The 15341-nt window shown below is 53.2% G+C and overlaps 6 protein-coding genes across 6 annotated transcripts; 4 read left to right on the top strand and 2 right to left on the bottom strand.

Moving 5' to 3' along the window:
* Positions 1 to 522: 522 nt before the first annotated feature.
* On the bottom strand, positions 523 to 3797 carry CKM354_000577600 (uncharacterized protein; the record flags this gene model as incomplete). The annotated part of the gene is made up of 2 exons (XM_044801062.1): positions 523 to 3538; positions 3589 to 3797. The coding sequence occupies 2 exons, from the start codon at positions 3795 to 3797 to the stop codon at positions 523 to 525; spliced, it is 3225 nt and encodes a 1074-aa protein (XP_044656997.1).
* An 802-nt stretch (positions 3798 to 4599) lies between these two features.
* On the top strand, positions 4600 to 5785 carry CKM354_000577500 (uncharacterized protein; the record flags this gene model as incomplete). The annotated part of the gene is made up of 3 exons (XM_044801061.1): positions 4600 to 4721; positions 4776 to 4993; positions 5046 to 5785. The coding sequence occupies 3 exons, from the start codon at positions 4600 to 4602 to the stop codon at positions 5783 to 5785; spliced, it is 1080 nt and encodes a 359-aa protein (XP_044656996.1).
* A 459-nt stretch (positions 5786 to 6244) lies between these two features.
* Positions 6245 to 7859, top strand: CKM354_000577400 (uncharacterized protein; the record flags this gene model as incomplete). Its single annotated transcript, XM_044801060.1, has 2 exons — positions 6245 to 6702; positions 6752 to 7859. 2 exons carry the CDS (start codon positions 6245 to 6247, stop codon positions 7857 to 7859), a joined length of 1566 nt encoding a protein of 521 aa, XP_044656995.1.
* A 459-nt stretch (positions 7860 to 8318) lies between these two features.
* On the top strand, positions 8319 to 8999 carry CKM354_000577300 (uncharacterized protein; the record flags this gene model as incomplete). Its single annotated transcript, XM_044801059.1, has 1 exon — positions 8319 to 8999. One exon carries the CDS (start codon positions 8319 to 8321, stop codon positions 8997 to 8999), a length of 681 nt encoding a protein of 226 aa, XP_044656994.1.
* Positions 9000 to 9373: 374 nt separating this feature from the next.
* On the top strand, positions 9374 to 10105 carry CKM354_000577200 (uncharacterized protein; the record flags this gene model as incomplete). Its single annotated transcript, XM_044801058.1, has 1 exon — positions 9374 to 10105. The coding sequence occupies one exon, from the start codon at positions 9374 to 9376 to the stop codon at positions 10103 to 10105; it is 732 nt and encodes a 243-aa protein (XP_044656993.1).
* Positions 10106 to 10694: 589 nt separating this feature from the next.
* On the bottom strand, positions 10695 to 14378 carry CKM354_000577100 (uncharacterized protein; the record flags this gene model as incomplete). Its single annotated transcript, XM_044801057.1, has 3 exons — positions 10695 to 10986; positions 11039 to 11315; positions 11381 to 14378. 3 exons carry the CDS (start codon positions 14376 to 14378, stop codon positions 10695 to 10697), a joined length of 3567 nt encoding a protein of 1188 aa, XP_044656992.1.
* Between the last annotated feature and the right edge of the window lie 963 nt (positions 14379 to 15341).

The following is a 15341-nucleotide window of genomic DNA, read 5'->3' as shown; positions in this document are numbered from 1 at the left end:
TTCAAGCACACCTTCTGTCTTTCTCGACCATTCGATCTTGGAGAAAAGACAGAAGGCAGCTGCGATGGTGGCGAAGAAGGGAAATCGAGCCTAGTAAACCAAACGGGTGCTGACCCATCGGCACATGCATCTTCAGATGCACGACTTTTGATCACGTCGGGATGAATCGTACGAGCAGCCATCGACCTTGCTCACATCAGTCTGACAACAAAACAATGGAAACGTACTGCAAAGTACCGTTCTTCATGATATAGTACAGACTACGAGAAAAGGCGCCGTGATCCTACCACCAGCACCTCAACAGCAAAACAATGTTGCGCTTGAACGCTTCTCGCCGCTCAAGGTCGCAAAGTGGACGCAGCGGCCGTCATCCTGAAACTCCACAAAATCACTCCACCCAATTCATTATTGACATTCCGCCTTGAGGCGTACTAGTCTGTTTTGCTATGCAGACCCCAAATCTCCAACGCCATGCTGACAAGACAGCCAGATCCTGAGCACACACAATTTCAAAAATCTCAATCAACGCCAGACTGGCTTGGAGCCTCCGGCACTTCCAGGTACCACGCTGCTTACGCGTGAATGAGGACGACCATTTGGACCTGTTGGGGTCTCGCGGGGCGTATGATTGATGTCAATCATACTCTGGCGCACACGAAGTGGTTGCGCAGCTCGCACAGCTGGCGGACCATTGTTCTTCACGACGGAGCCAGTGCGTGGTGATAGAATGCTGCTGTGACCAGTTGATTCCCGCGAAGCACCAATGCGACGAGCATGCGAGGCCGAGAAAGAAGAGTCCGATGGTGGCGAGCCAACAGCAAATTGAGCAGCAGTCGGGCTACGACGGCGTTGTGCGCGGTCACTAGCCCGTTGACGGGAGGCACTACCTCCGATGGAGTTGCGAGTTCCCATGGAGGATCGCCTCTTCTTCGCCATTGCCGCGCGAATCTGTTGTGATGCTTCACGGTCCGTGAACGACTGCTCGGCATCAGATCCACCGGTCGAGAATGATGCATCGCTTTGGTCTGAAGTATTGTTAACAGTGCGCAAAGAGCTGCTGTGGGGAGCACGATTGCCAAGTTCGCGTAACGGACTAGACTCATCGTCGCTCGAAAAGGAGCCCATACTCGTGGAGAACTTTGGCGGTGGCATCAATGTCGGCGAATCAGACCCCAACTTGGTTCCCTTTGTCAAAGCCCCGATCGCGAATCGACCAGTGCCCGCTGGCGTTTTTCGAATTTCGCTACTCTGTGTCGGAGGAAGTGGCAGGGGGCTTGATTCAGGATCTGCATCGTTGGCATCGATCTCGGAAGTGAACTTGGGTGGCTCAATCGTTACGCTGTCATCGTTACTGGAAGACGGAGGCGTGGGAGCGGGCATCTTCGGGGTAGGCTGGAACTCGACCAGTGCGCCAGGTGTGGACCCATCCTCGGCACCTTCATCTCTCCATCTCACGCCACGCTTCTTTTGAGGTGACCTCTTCCTAGGGGTGCTCGATCCGAAGGCAACTCCTTTGCGTGCCAGACCTCCAAGCTTTTTGACGTGTCTCCTCGGGCTTGCCGATGTGCCTCGGGCAGGGCTTGAGCCGTCGTGTTGGGGAATGGTGGACATTTCAGCAGCGATATGAGCGGGTATCGCGGATGCAGCAGGGGCAGGCAAAACTGGCTGCGGTTGTGATGAGAGCGAGGCACGGCTTGAGACCGAATGTCTAATCTTGCTCTTCATGGGTGAAGGGCCGATCAGCGACTTCTGCTTGCGGGGTGTTCCAGAGCGACTTGGTGCGACAGCGGCCGTGATTTGAAGCCCGCCATCGGGCTTGATGACTTGGCCGACAGCGTCTGTGCATGCTTGCAGAAGCTTGCCCAAGATTTCGCGGCCTGCTTGCACTGCCTCCTCTTCTGTCATCTGTGCGAGCTGGTTGACAATTGCAATGGTCTCAAAATGAGTTGTGAGCATCACATTCATGAGACCGGACTCGCCCGTCTTCTCGGCGTCCAACACAATGGCGTTCATCTCGATATCAGCTCGGTTCTTTAAAAGCTCCACTTCCTTCAACAAGCTCGATGCCTCCGCACAATCGGCAGTAAAACTCTCGTTGCTTTCCAATTGACGAAGACCATCCTGAAGTGCTATGTCGATCGCGCGGGTCCAATTTATCTTGCTCAATTTTTGGTGATGATGTTGTCGGCTGTGCTCTAACTCCGCCAATATTCCAGTGGCGGTCTTCCTCATGGCTATCATCGCAGCAGCTGGTTCCTCTGCTTCTCGGGTTTCGCAGACTTGGTCAAATGCACCAACCCAGCCACTGATAGCGCCAATACGCCGCTCGGTTTGCCGTAAACGTAATGTCGTGTTGATTCTCTCCTTTCGCTCCGAAGCGGAGTGGTCGTATGCGAGTCGTACACGCTCAATGCTGTCTTTGAGAACCACATCAAACTTTGACTCCGCTTTCTTGAATTTTGCAAAAGCTTGCTTTTCGTAGTCCTGAAGCTGTGCCTGGAGCTCCTTGATAAGAAGCATTTGTTCATCAATCTTCTTGAGGTAGTCCTTGACGTGTCGGTCGACATTGTACACATTCCGCACGCTCTTCGTCTGGATGTTCTTGGCTCTGTTGGCGTATCGTAGAGTATTTTGTGTCTCATCGAAGTGCGCACTGCTCGGCGACACACACACGATCATGACTGTGCGGCAGTTTCCGCCCAGACTGAACTTCAGCAATCGTGTCAACTTCGAGTTCCGGTAAGGCACGTGGTTCTTCTTTCGCGGATCGCATAACGCGTTGATACAGGATCCAAGCGCAAGTAGAGATTTGTTGATGTTCGCGCCTTCGAGCAGACGTTCGCCCTTGTTCTTCGTGACTGAAGCCCGCTCTGAGCCCGCCAGGTCGATGATCGACAGTGTTGCAAATGTCACAGGTTCATTGACGGCAGCGTTACGATCTTTCAATGCGACATTGACCTGCAGCACCGCGTGTGATCGAGAGGATGTAGCATTCGCTTCTGTTGGCGATTGTGTGCGTTGCCCATTGCCTTGTATGACCATGTCCATGACTTCCTGGACGGATTGTGGCTTGTTGGAGGTGAGGCCGGCCACGGATACTGCCTGATGCGAGTCCTCCCGGAGCATCAGTCCTTGCTTGCCGCTCGAACCTGGGGGCGCGAGAAGATCTCGAATGGTCTCGTTGTAGATCTCGAGGTATGAAAGGGTAACGTCCACCTCCTTGGTTTCCCTCAGCTCTTGTACACGCTCGAATAGTTCCTGCATTGTCATGAATATGATACCAGGTGACTGGACTGTTCCAGTAATGGTATGAGTCTTTCCACAGCCAGTTGCACCATACGCGAACACTGTCGCGTTGTAACCGTCGAGCACCTGATCCAGTAGTGGCTGGGTTGTCGCCGCGTAGACGTCGCATTGTGTGGTGTGTTCGTCGAAGACTCGGTCGAAGGCGAATGTCTGATCCTTGGAACGCTTCCCCTGGGGGAGCATCGCACGGCCGAATCGTTGCACCGAGTGCTCTTCGGGTGGGTCGAATACTCTGCGCTCTCGATCAGCAGTTGGAGCATTCAGATGTTTGGAGAGACTTACAAGCACTTCTCGTCCATGACCTTGATGACAGGACGAATGCCCTTTCCGCCAACTCGTGGCTTTGGCACAGCAGCCATTGAGCCATCGCCGAGGAACAGAGGGCCATCATCGTTTCTCGTCAATTGTGCAGCTTCCTGGATAGTGAAAGGCCGCACTCGCACAGCGACACTGATGCTTGACGCGCCATCAACTGGGAGCGCGGCGGCCATTGGTTGCTGTAGTTCACAAGCGCGTGTAGGGCTTCACGCACATCCAGAAGGCTCGTCTCTCGTGTCCGGCGTTGGTGGATGTCGGAGCGATGGCAGTACGGAGGTCGGACAATCGAGATATGCGGGATTGAATGTCCGTGTTCCAGCTTCGGCAGCTCCTGCTTCAAACTCGTGGTTGCCGCAGCAACATCTCTCGCTTCGCGCGGCCCGCTGCCAAGCTTGCATGATGAGACACGCATTTATGTTCAGTTAGCAGAACAGAACAGTACAGGACCAAACGGAGCAAGAGTCCGTCGCTTGACTGCTTGACAGAGTCAAAGGAGGCAACGCCAGTACGATCACGGAACCTCAGCATGTTGCTCCTCGTGCCGACATCACTCGAGCGCGGCTCATACTCTTCCTCAGTGCGGGCGACCAACAGCTTTTCTGGCCCTTTCTGCTTATGCTCTCATCCAGCTTGCTGTGGCACTGTTGTTGTGCGATGCCACGCACTCAGATGCATCGAGTTGCGAGGGCGACAGCCAGCGAAGCACAAAGGTGAAACTGTGATGAAGCACAACACAACGATGCCATAGTAATCCCCGCAGACCTCGGCCACATCCTGATGATGCAATGCGGACGCGGGACGCATCCACGAGAGGTACACACCCAATGTCAGCTTCGCCGAGTCGAAGTCGCAATATAGGTCGGATGGACAGCACAATCTAAGCTTCTTTCGACCATGCTCAGTGCCTTCCGCATGTCTGCCTCACGAAGACTCTCCCAGATTACCGCCCAGACGCGCAGCGCGTCAAGTGGAACCATGAAAGAGGCCGTTGTAGCCAAAGGCCCAAAGGTCACAATACGGGATGTGCCCATACCAAAGCCAGGACCATATCAGGTCGTGACCAAGGTCATCTACAGTGGCTCAAATCCCAAAGACTGGTTGGTGTACAGCAGTCAACAGCGTAGGTAATGTATTAATCAATTGCATTTCAGGAAACGACCACAGTTCATGCCCGACGCGGAACCAGTAAACCAAGGCGACGATATTGCAGGAATCGTGCACGAAGTCGGCGAGCATGTGTCCGAATTCAAACCTGGTGACAGAGTGTTTGCCTTCCACGAGATGATGAAGCCTGGAGGCAGTTACGCGGAATATGCTCTTTCCTGGTCAGCGACAACAGCACACCTCCCAGCCAACACCTCTTTCCAAGGTATGTCTTGAATGCTACATACCGATCATTCAATGCTGACCTTCTCGCCCAGCTGGTGCCGCGATCCCACTCGCAGCCTTGACTGCAGCCGTCGGGCTCTTCGCCCGGCTTCAGCTTCCATCGCCCTTCACTCCCCCCTCGGCCGCAATCAATAAAGCCTCGAACGATTCTCGTCCTCCCACGCCTCTCATCATATACGGAGCAGCTTCCGCTGTGGGCTCCTATGCTCTGCAGCTAGCTCTCCGAGCCAACATCCATCCTCTGATATGCGTGGCCGGCAAAGGCATACCGCATGTCGAGAGCTTCATCGATCAAAGTAAAGGAGACACAATTGTTGATTACCGAGACGGCAACGAAGCTGTTGTGAAAGCGTTGAAGGCTGCAGCGGACAAGAATGGAGGCAAAATAGAATACGCGTTTGATGCTGTCTCAGAAAAGGGAAGTGTAGAGAATCTTGGTCAAGTCTTGGACCAGGAGACCGGCCGTGTCACGTTTGTCCTGCCTGACAAGAAATACGATCTACCGGGAAAGATCAAGCAGTCATTGACGACGGTAGGCAGTGTCCACGGCTTTCCAGATGATTTGAAAGACTTTGGGCATGTGTACTTTCGCTACCTCGCAAAAGGGCTGGAGGAAGGCTGGTTCAAAGCCCATCCTCAGGAGATCGTATCTGGTGGGCTGCAGGGTGTGGAAACTGCGCTGAGCAACCTCAAGGCAGGGAAGGCGAGTGCTGTAAAATACGTTTTCAGGATCGCTGATACGCCAGGTTTGGAGGGACACGAGAGGCAATAGTGCATGTCGCATTTCCGACTCGATAAATGCAATGGCCCATGTTCTCTGAGATCGCTTGGTCATGCCATGATACTATCGATGGAATCCATCCGTGTAGTTTTCGCTTGCATGGGATGAGACTGTAAAGCAATCCGGAATGCTTAGTCTTGTCTGAGAATGATCTCCCCAATGCATACGAATTGTCGCCGTTGTCGCCTTGGATCTACACGGTCTCATATCCAGTCTCGCCCCGTGACAGGTGAGCTGGAGTGCAGCTCGCAGGATTGACTAACGCCGGATACAGCACACTAAACCGCGATTGTGTACCTATGCCTTCTTCTGGTAAAGATCAACAGCCACCTGAAGCTGGACTCCATTTCTAGACACCTACAGCCAAATCAGTGCTCTTCAAGACCAAAAGACTCGCCTTGCCCAGCAGAATGATCGCATTTGCCCACGACATTCTCTGAAAGGAATACGATGGCCACTTTCATACACGAAAACTTTGAGGATGACACAGAAGACCCGCCCGGCTTCATGTTCGTTGTCTGCGATGAGCAGAACGGCAAGGCGCCGAAGCAGTCTAAAGCTCTGCGAAAACGGCATGTCATGAGGAATTATAAAGCTTCGATACGGGATGGAGGAAACCATCCCGTGGTCAAGCAAGGTCAAGGTTTAGGTCTGATGTCTTGTCTGGGCCCAGCGAAGACCAAGACCAGCAGGACGCCTAGTCAGACAGCGGCTTGCGGGCAACAATACGCGACTGGCGACGTGAGCTCCATGCTCATACCTGCATCTCCCTACGAAAGTGTACGAGATGTCGTGCACGTGTGGCAATGGTTTTTCTATGAGGACAAGGCCGATGGCACCAAAGGTTTTGATGTAGCCAGACATCACTTCATCGAGATGCAGTGGCATCAAGCTAGGTCTCATGAAGTGTAAGCCGTCACAAGTCCTGTACACAGTAGCCAACTGACTCGTTCCTAGTCATCTTTGCGCTGCAGCCATGTATGCATACCGCAAGGAAGCCCAAATAGCTGGAGGCAGCGCAGCCCGTCAAAAACCCTACTTGCACCAGAAAGGCCAATTGATCAAGCAGATACAAAAGCAAGTCGACACATATGGGACTGCGATCGACAGTGGCACCCTAGTTGCAGTAGCTATTCTTGCCTTCAGCCACTTGCAAGACGCGGAGTTCCATGCTGCTGGAATACACATTCACGTGCTGAGAGCTATGAAGGCACTGGAGCGGCTTTCTGTTCACCAATGGCTCATCATTGCGTGGCTCGATCTTCGACTAGCTCTCAACCTGAACCAATTACCTCTGTTCGATCTCTACATCCCAAAGACCTATCGAGCCTCGACCCCAGATTGGCAGATCAATAATGGTGCGACGGTGAAGCGATTGGCGAATGCTTGCACTGCAGCTAGTCCATCTTGCACTGATGCTGGCTTCGGGAAAGCACAGATCTGTGATTTGTTTACAAAGCTGTTCCAGTTGTTCTTGGCCTGGCCAGACCTCAAAGAAACACGAGATCCGCCATTTGGACACATTTACGAGCTGGAATATCTCATACGCTCCTACCATCCGCGGCTCGCCCGGCACGAGTCAAGTGATGGATGTGATGCAATATGTACAGAGCTGCTTTTACTGACTGTTCAGCTCAATCTATGGATCCTCAGTCGTTTCTGGACTCCAATACAACAAGCTACGCGCGCATGCGTGCTTGAGCGAGGTCTCAAATTGCTCACCCGCATTCCAGATACCCTGTGGCAGTGGACTGTGGGAGAAGGTGCCGACATGCACTCGTTACTTTGGGTCGCTGCCACATTCGCTGCGTGTGAGGCAGCCGATCGCGGTGCCACATCATCATCCTCAGTTGCAGGATCGGTCATGAAGAAAGTCATGGAAGCGCTTAGTGTTGAGCTCGAAGATCTTCCTCGAGAGCTGGAGAATTGGCCTTTCATGGAAAACTGTCAGTTTGGTCAACATGACAGGCTTTGGAAGTGTTCACTGAATGAAGATGAATCTCTGACAATCGAAGTCGCCCCGGATTCGTGGCGGAGCAGTGAGGATCTGGCGAAGGGAGCGTGAACAGCTGAGCATCGCGATTCCAACTCACTGTTGGCACACTGCGGCTCTTGCGTGCCAGTCTGGCTGGATTTCAGCACAACATCGACCACCGCCCACTCGATCGGGCGCAGCGTTGACATGAATGATGTCCTCGTCCACACTGTCGCGTGAAATTCGTTTGCGTATGCAAGCAAAGATCGTCTGGAAGATCAACTTCCGCGAAATGTGGTCGTTGCTGAGGTCCGGTCAGTGGAAAGAAGGAAGTTGGGCGCACTTGCCTTAAGAACAGCACTTGCTTGCGACGCAAGCAGTCACCACCAGGCAACAGCGCTCTCCAAGTCTTTTGCTGCCACGACACAACTCTTCTCGCCAAACTTGCTGCACTGGCTTCACCAAAGCCACTCTCTTCACTCGGTTCACCGCAGCAACGTCGAAACCACCACATCCCCGAAATCTCAGTCGCAAGCCAAGGGAGTTGTCATGTCTCGCCAGAAGCACGACAGACCTTCCAGCGACCCTTCGCCCCAGACACAGCGGCTTCCTGTTCAGAACATTTACTCCGGTCGAGTGGGGGCAGAGGAGCAACGAACAGAGCACACGGAGGGGAAGACCAAGGTGCACAAGATGCCCATCAAGACGAGCGCCACCTTGCCGACCGGCGCAGAGTTGGACACAGAAGACTTCCCCAAGGACGATGAAGGTGCGGAGAACGGAGGTACTCTGGCATCTCATGAGTTATCTGTTCCCAATCGATGTCCCGCTCCATACTCCTGGAGCAAGATAGCTCCCGAGGTCTTGGTCTCAGATCGACAGCCTGCTCCGTACTCACGATGCAAAGCTGCTCCTAAGATCTTACCTCTGTCCGGCAGTCCTCTGCAGCACACGCGTCTACATGAACCTGCTGGTACTGGCAATTGGAAGGTTGAGACGAGGGTCGACGAGCATGGCAAGGTGGAGGTTGGCATCCAGAGTCCAGTCACTGTCATTGGCCTATTTGCAAGGCTCATAGAGAGACTTGCTGACCACCCAATTCTTCTCGCCATCACAGCTGTGCTTCTTTGCGCGATCTCCATGCCCGTCATAGCCATCTTCGCGCACGTCGTTCTGGAGTTCAAAGTCCTCTTGTTCATACTTTGGCTCTTCGGATTCAAGTTTTGGTGATTCCAAAGTGGGCAAGAAGACGAACACGGAGAAGCTGTGCTGATGGCGATTGCTCACGCATCACGCGAACAAGGCAGATATGTTCGGCAGGCGGATTGGACTCGATGGGGGAAACGGCATACTATAACTTTCGAACAATGTTGCACTGTACAAATGTATGTACATGCATGAGAGATGAATGTTAGTTCCAATTGCTCCCAAGAAAAAGTGACTTTCCCTGCAGCGATCTCGGCCCTTTCACCCTGTCCTTCCCCGCCACCTCGGCGAGATTGCGTGATTGCGGATATCAAGATCCAATTTGTTGGTCTTCTTTGTTTCCCGTTGATGAACCACTGCACACAATTGGAGAGAGCAGAACGATATCGAGGAGTACAATGTCGTTGATTGGCAAGCGGAAAACTGAAGACGTGACCCTCAATGGCTTCTACGCCGACGACAGACCCACTTTGAAGCGTCGAGGGACCACGGCCTCACAACCCCACATTGAGAGCCAGAACAACTTCTCCAACCACAACAACACCTTAAAATATGAAGAAAAACACAAATACCATGACCGAAACGACTCCGCAATGTCAAACCACAATGAAGGGTTCTCCCAATCATTCAACCAACAACTCCCAACGCCGCCTCTCAACCAAGACGAATTCATGAACGGAGCCGACGAATACCCATTACCCGGACAACAACAAAACCAACGTCACGAGCAACAAGACCAACAACAAAAGCTGCAAACTCTCTACACAAATCTCACAACCTTCATCGCCACGCAAAATCTATCCTCTCTCGAACCTCACCTTCCAACATCGCCACATCCTCAAACATTCATCGCTCAAACCCGACATCTGATTCAAAATCTCAACTCCCATCTCACATCTCTCCAAAATATAGCAATCTCCCAACTCAAACTCCGAACCCAAATGTCATCGCTTGGAGTCGCTCAGAGCGTAATTTCGAATTTAGATTCCGCATTGCAAGGTCTGGATGCTCAGATGATGGAATTTATGGTTGGGTTACAGGGGATAGAAATGGAAGTGGATGCGGTTGAAGCAGAATTGTCATCTGAACTACAAAGTCAAAATCACACAACAGAAGTGGCGATGTTATGATTCAGTGTCCTTACGAGAAAGGTGGCGGGAAGCATGCCATCATCATATTGCGATCTGGCGTTCACGCTCTGTAACACGATATTCCTTTCACATCAATGTATTTTGCTTCATGCGGTTCTGCCTTTGACCGCGAGCACATATGCAGGTAGCGCATTTTTATGTACAGACACACACAGAGAGATTCGAGAAGTCCTTTTGCCCACCATCAAACAACCAGAGTCCTGAGCCCAAAGACATTTCATATACTCCGCCTCTTTTGGCAACACGGGCATTGAACAACGCCATATACCATGATAAACGCCTGAGAATATGCCCCATCATCGACACACTGTCTCATGGGCGTTCCCGAATGCAAACTCCCTCTTTTCGTCCCGCTGTCTTGACACCCGTAACTCCACGCTCGCACAAAAATTAAACTCATCACGGAAACGCGTTGTCACATTCCTCTTCTCTTTTCTATTCGCGAAGGTACCAGGCTCCCTTCGCTCGCTCGTCTGTTCTGTTGTCGTAGTTGATTCGCGTCGCGAGATCCAGCAGCTACGAGACCTCGTCCAGCCCATGTTCCTAGGTTGCTGTCGGTTGTGACTGACTACATGACTGTTCTCGGCGAGGCAGATCGGTCATCCTGGGCATGCCGCGAGACAGCTGACGCTTGGAAGGATCGTCCTGTAATGTCAAACGTACCATTGGCAGGCTCTGTAGTGCCATCATGAGTCGTGAACTCCTGTGAATTTCGCCCATTGTTGACCATCACGATGGTGGTGTTGTGAGAGCCCCGACGCTCCTCGGGCGGAGTAAGCTGTTCCTCAGGCTCTTCAGGTATCGGCGTAATGTATTCGTTGAGCACTTTCTTGAGCTGCGGCCTTCGAATTGGCTTTGAGCTTTTTGAACATCAGTACTTCGTCTCAAGAAGCCAGAGTGTCTGAGACCTACAGAAAATAATTCATGCCAGAGTCCATGCAATCCTTGATATTGTTCTCCTCTGCATATGCTGTCAGCGCCACAATTGGTTCTTGATACCCAATCTGGCGGATAAGTCGCGTGCTCGTGAGGCCGTCCACATTTGGCATTTGTACGTCCATGAAGATGAGGTTGAATGGTTGGCTCCCAGGGCACATAGACTCTTTCACTAAGTCCAGCGCTTCCTGACCGTCCTTGGCGACTACAACATCGTAGATGTCTTCGAGTTTAAGCATGCGCAAAACGACCTCTGTTGATGATATGTTAGCCAGCGACTTTGCATATGGCGTCGCATCTCAAGCGGACTACACAAACCTTGGTTTACTTTGTTGTCTTCTGCTACAAGCACCCGAATCCTACCGGTCCTGCTCGCCGAAGCAGACATTCGTCGCATGGCTTCACCTTGTGCATCTGTATCGTCAAGCGTCTTGTTGGATGCGAAGAAGGGCTGACTCAGTCCGACTAGGCGAGGTTGAGACTGAGCGCTTATGTCTCCAGCAGGATGTGCCATCGGCTTAGTGGTCTCATTCACACTAGAGGCCTCGGGATCGTAATCCACACTGCCATGCGAACGCTGCGGTGAGGCGGAGCGAGAGCCTGCATCGAATGAGCTCGCCCCGCACACTTCCTCGCCGTGACCCAGAGCAGAACTGGCCGCACTGTCCGCGCGGGTCTGAACATGGCGCAATGGGATCTTCATCGTGAAAGTGCTGCCGGAGCCGACTTCGCTATGCACACTCATAGATCCCCTCATCAAACTGGCCAGTTGCGAGCAAATTGAGAGGCCCAAACCAGTGCCACCATATTTCTTGCTGAGCCCCAGGTCACCCTGCACGAAAGGTTCGAATATCTTGTCCTGCAAGTCCTGAGGAATGCCAGGGCCTGTATCCGTCACTTCGAATTCGAAACAGATGTACTTCTTTGAAGCAGGCGACCGTGCTCGCTCCGCAACGTGTACGATAGCGTGTGGTTTATCAAGTACATTGATGGCATTCGCGGTGCCGAACCGTTGCATTGATGCGTCCGAATTCCTCTGGGTACCGATCTTCGCAATAGACAGGTCAGAATCTCTCTTCCGAGGAATTTGCAGAGACTGCCTGGAATTGACAGAAGTCTGACGACTCCCAATATCGAGCAGCTCTGGCAGAGCACGGATTGTGAGTGCCACAGTCCCTCCAGCGGGCGTGAATTTCAGACTGTTCGATACGAGATTAATGACAACCTGGAGGATGCGATGGATGTCGCCCCATAATATCATGTCTCTCATGCGTCCGCTTGCACCTGGCCCACAACCCGAGAGCTGATCAGGAGCTGCAATGTCGTGTTCCGTGTCGTAGATACCTTCAAACTGCACTTTGAGATCGATCTGGCCTTCCTTGGCCTGTTTTTCGAAAATGGCCAGAATCTGCGAACTGACATCGCGCAAGCGGAACTCTTTTTCGTCCAACGTCAAGTGCTGGCCAACTTGGTTCTTACTGAATGTGAGCAGGTCTGTGAGGAGGTTCAGCAGCAGATCGCCCGATTTATAGATGATGCCGAGCGACCGCTTCAGGCGCAGAGGGTCATCCTCTTGCATGCAAACAGCGCACATGCCAAGAATGCCGTTGAGAGGCGTCTTGAGCTCGTGGCTAATGTTGGCAATGAAAAGTGTCTTGCTCTCATTTGCGGCCTCGGCAGCCTTTTTGCTGAGTTCCAGCTCGGCTGTCCGCTGCCTCACGCGCTCTTCCAATTTTGAATACTGCATCATAAGCTCATCGGACATCTCGTTGAAGGTGTGCGTCAAGTCGGTGAGCTCGTCTTTGATGCAGCCTTTTCGCTGCTTCACACGGCCAGGGATGCGGAAATTCCGTTTTCTCCGCTCAACACGCTTAGAATGCGAATCCTCGGTGAACCTGCGCGTCCATCTGGAAAAAGGCGACTTCAAGCCCTTCTCCAGGAACCCCTCTTTCCTAGCAATCACTTCATCCATGTCTGTTGTGTCTTGATTTCCATCAGCAGCTGGCTCTCTGAGGTAACCCAGAGAGTCCATATCTGACTGTCCATCCGTGCTAGGAGGATCCACCGATCTCAGTGTTGCCTCTCGCAGACGTAAAATGGGTTGCGCGGCGAAGTGCGCGAGTGGAGCTGCAATGATTGCCATTAAGCCAGCAGTTGCGAACACGCAAGCTACTATAACTTTTCGCAAAGTATCGATGGGTTGCCACACTTCGTCTCGGGACATTTCGAGCAAGATAGTCCAGTTGACCAAATTGTTGGCAGGCATAGCGAAGCCAACGCTGACCTTTTTGCCAGCCTCGTTCCTCGCTCTCAGCTCGGCGCCTGAGGCTCCAGCACCAGTGGTGAGTGCGAGAGCTTTGGACAGAGCTGGGTAGTCTCCAGCGCCGAATGCAGGATTGGTGCCACTGCTCGTCTGCCCGGGATGTCGACTGCTGTACGATTGGTTCAAAGGCAGCACATACCGCACATTGAGCCCAGGCGGAATATCAGACTCGAGATGGACATCGGTTGGGAATAGATTTGTCGAGTCGGCTGGCCCGATCAGTAGCGTCTCTCCAGTCTTGCCTAGTCCTTCTGCAGAGTCGATTACTTGAGACACTAGTCTCGCATCCATGACCAGTGTCACATAACCAAGCAGATCATTGGCATTAGTGTTGTTGGTCACAGGCATCGTGATCGAGAGGAGAGAGAATGTAGCGTTGACGGTCCATGGGCCCAGCAACAAGGCACGCTCCGAAGTGAAGACGAAGTCGTTATACTGCGCTGCACCATTTTCGAGATAGGTCAAGTTCGGATATAGCATGGGCGGGTATGATAGTTCTGTGTCGTTGTTGCCCAGATAAACAGTAGTTCCATTGGCATATGAGTAGGGAAGAGCTATCCGTTGCATATCCGAAGTGGCGGTCGTGTTCAAGAGCGGATACGGTCCATTCACACCATTGGCATCTCGTGGGTACAATCGAGATTGCAGCAGTAAGCGTTGTCCCAACGAAGCTTCGCCCCCTACGGCAGCTCGCATGTCTGCTCTGGCACGGGTCCAATTCTCGGACGTGTTGTTGCCATCAGCATAGTACCTAAGCAATGCGGTCTGCAACAGCACGCGAGATGCCACAAAGCTGGCTGAGGTCTGCATGACATCCAGGTTGCTAGACAGCTGGCCAGCTTTGAGCGCAGCCGTCAGTGCCAGGCGGGAGGCTCTGAGGTCGAGCACAAAGTCGTGGATTGTGATCCATACTGCGACGGAAATGACGGCGAGGCCGACGAGGGAAGAGATCAAGATCAAGCCGCCCAACTGCAGGCGTATGGATATGCGCATATTTCACCGCGGCCTAGCCCACGCGCTGCAGCGAGCCTCGCCGGTGGTGTTGGCCTCGTTGCGGCTGTCGTGGTGACATGAAGTGCAGTCCTGTCGGCGCGCTGTTCGTCGGAGCGGGCTGCGCGATCAGCTCGAACGCCGTCGTGTTCTGGCTGTATCGGTTGGGGAGGGCGGGCGTCACGGATGTCGCATGTCGAATCGTGTAGTCGCAGGGCGGAGCGGGTCGTTAGGTGGAGGACGGAGCTCGAGTTGTGCAGAACGGATGGCAGCTCGGAGCACGCGAGGTCGCGTATGCAGCTCGACGGCTGGGCAACGGCGGGAGGCAGGTGGATGTGACGGCGATGGAGAGCGTGAGACCGTGAGAGGGAAAGTGAAGAGGAGCACTGGTCGCAGGCGGAGGTGAGTGCTTCAGCTGGAAATGGGTGAAGGACCCTGTGCTGTTCGCTTCTGGAATGTCTGGCGATGCACTGCCGCCCATGCACCACCGCCGGCCGCATTCTTCGCAGCAGCCCACCGTCTCCCCGACGATTGCGATCAGCCGAAGCCCATCTGCTCGAAGCGCTCTGTCCTGCATGTCGTGCAGCTCTCTCCGCCTTCCCCATCTGCGATCCGCGACATGTCTCGCTCGTCTCCACGCTCGCCTGCACCTGTCCCAATCGCCCGCAAGGATCAGCTCACACTAGCACAACGCTAATCAACGAGGCTCGTTCCGTCTGCCTAAATCAACCTTGTCGCTTCGATCCCCTTGCCGACCACGTGGCTGGCGGCTTCTTCGTCTTCGGATTTTGCGACGTGCTCAACGCCTTCGGCGTTGAGCGCGTCGCAAAATTAATTGCAGCAATCACAACAACACGGGCGCAGCTCCCTTAAACAGCCCGCCGCAGGCGCAAAGAAAAAAAAAAGCTCCACGCAGTGGCCGCCGGAGGCAAAGTAAACTCGAACTTCACAACACGGGCGCAACTT

Source organism: Cercospora kikuchii, assembly GCF_019650295.1.
Source record: "Cercospora kikuchii DNA, contig_00003, whole genome shotgun sequence".
NCBI lineage: Eukaryota > Fungi > Ascomycota > Dothideomycetes > Mycosphaerellales > Mycosphaerellaceae > Cercospora > Cercospora kikuchii.
The sequence above is the reverse complement of the archived record's forward strand: the minus strand, read 5'-3'. Positions and strand labels throughout refer to the sequence as shown.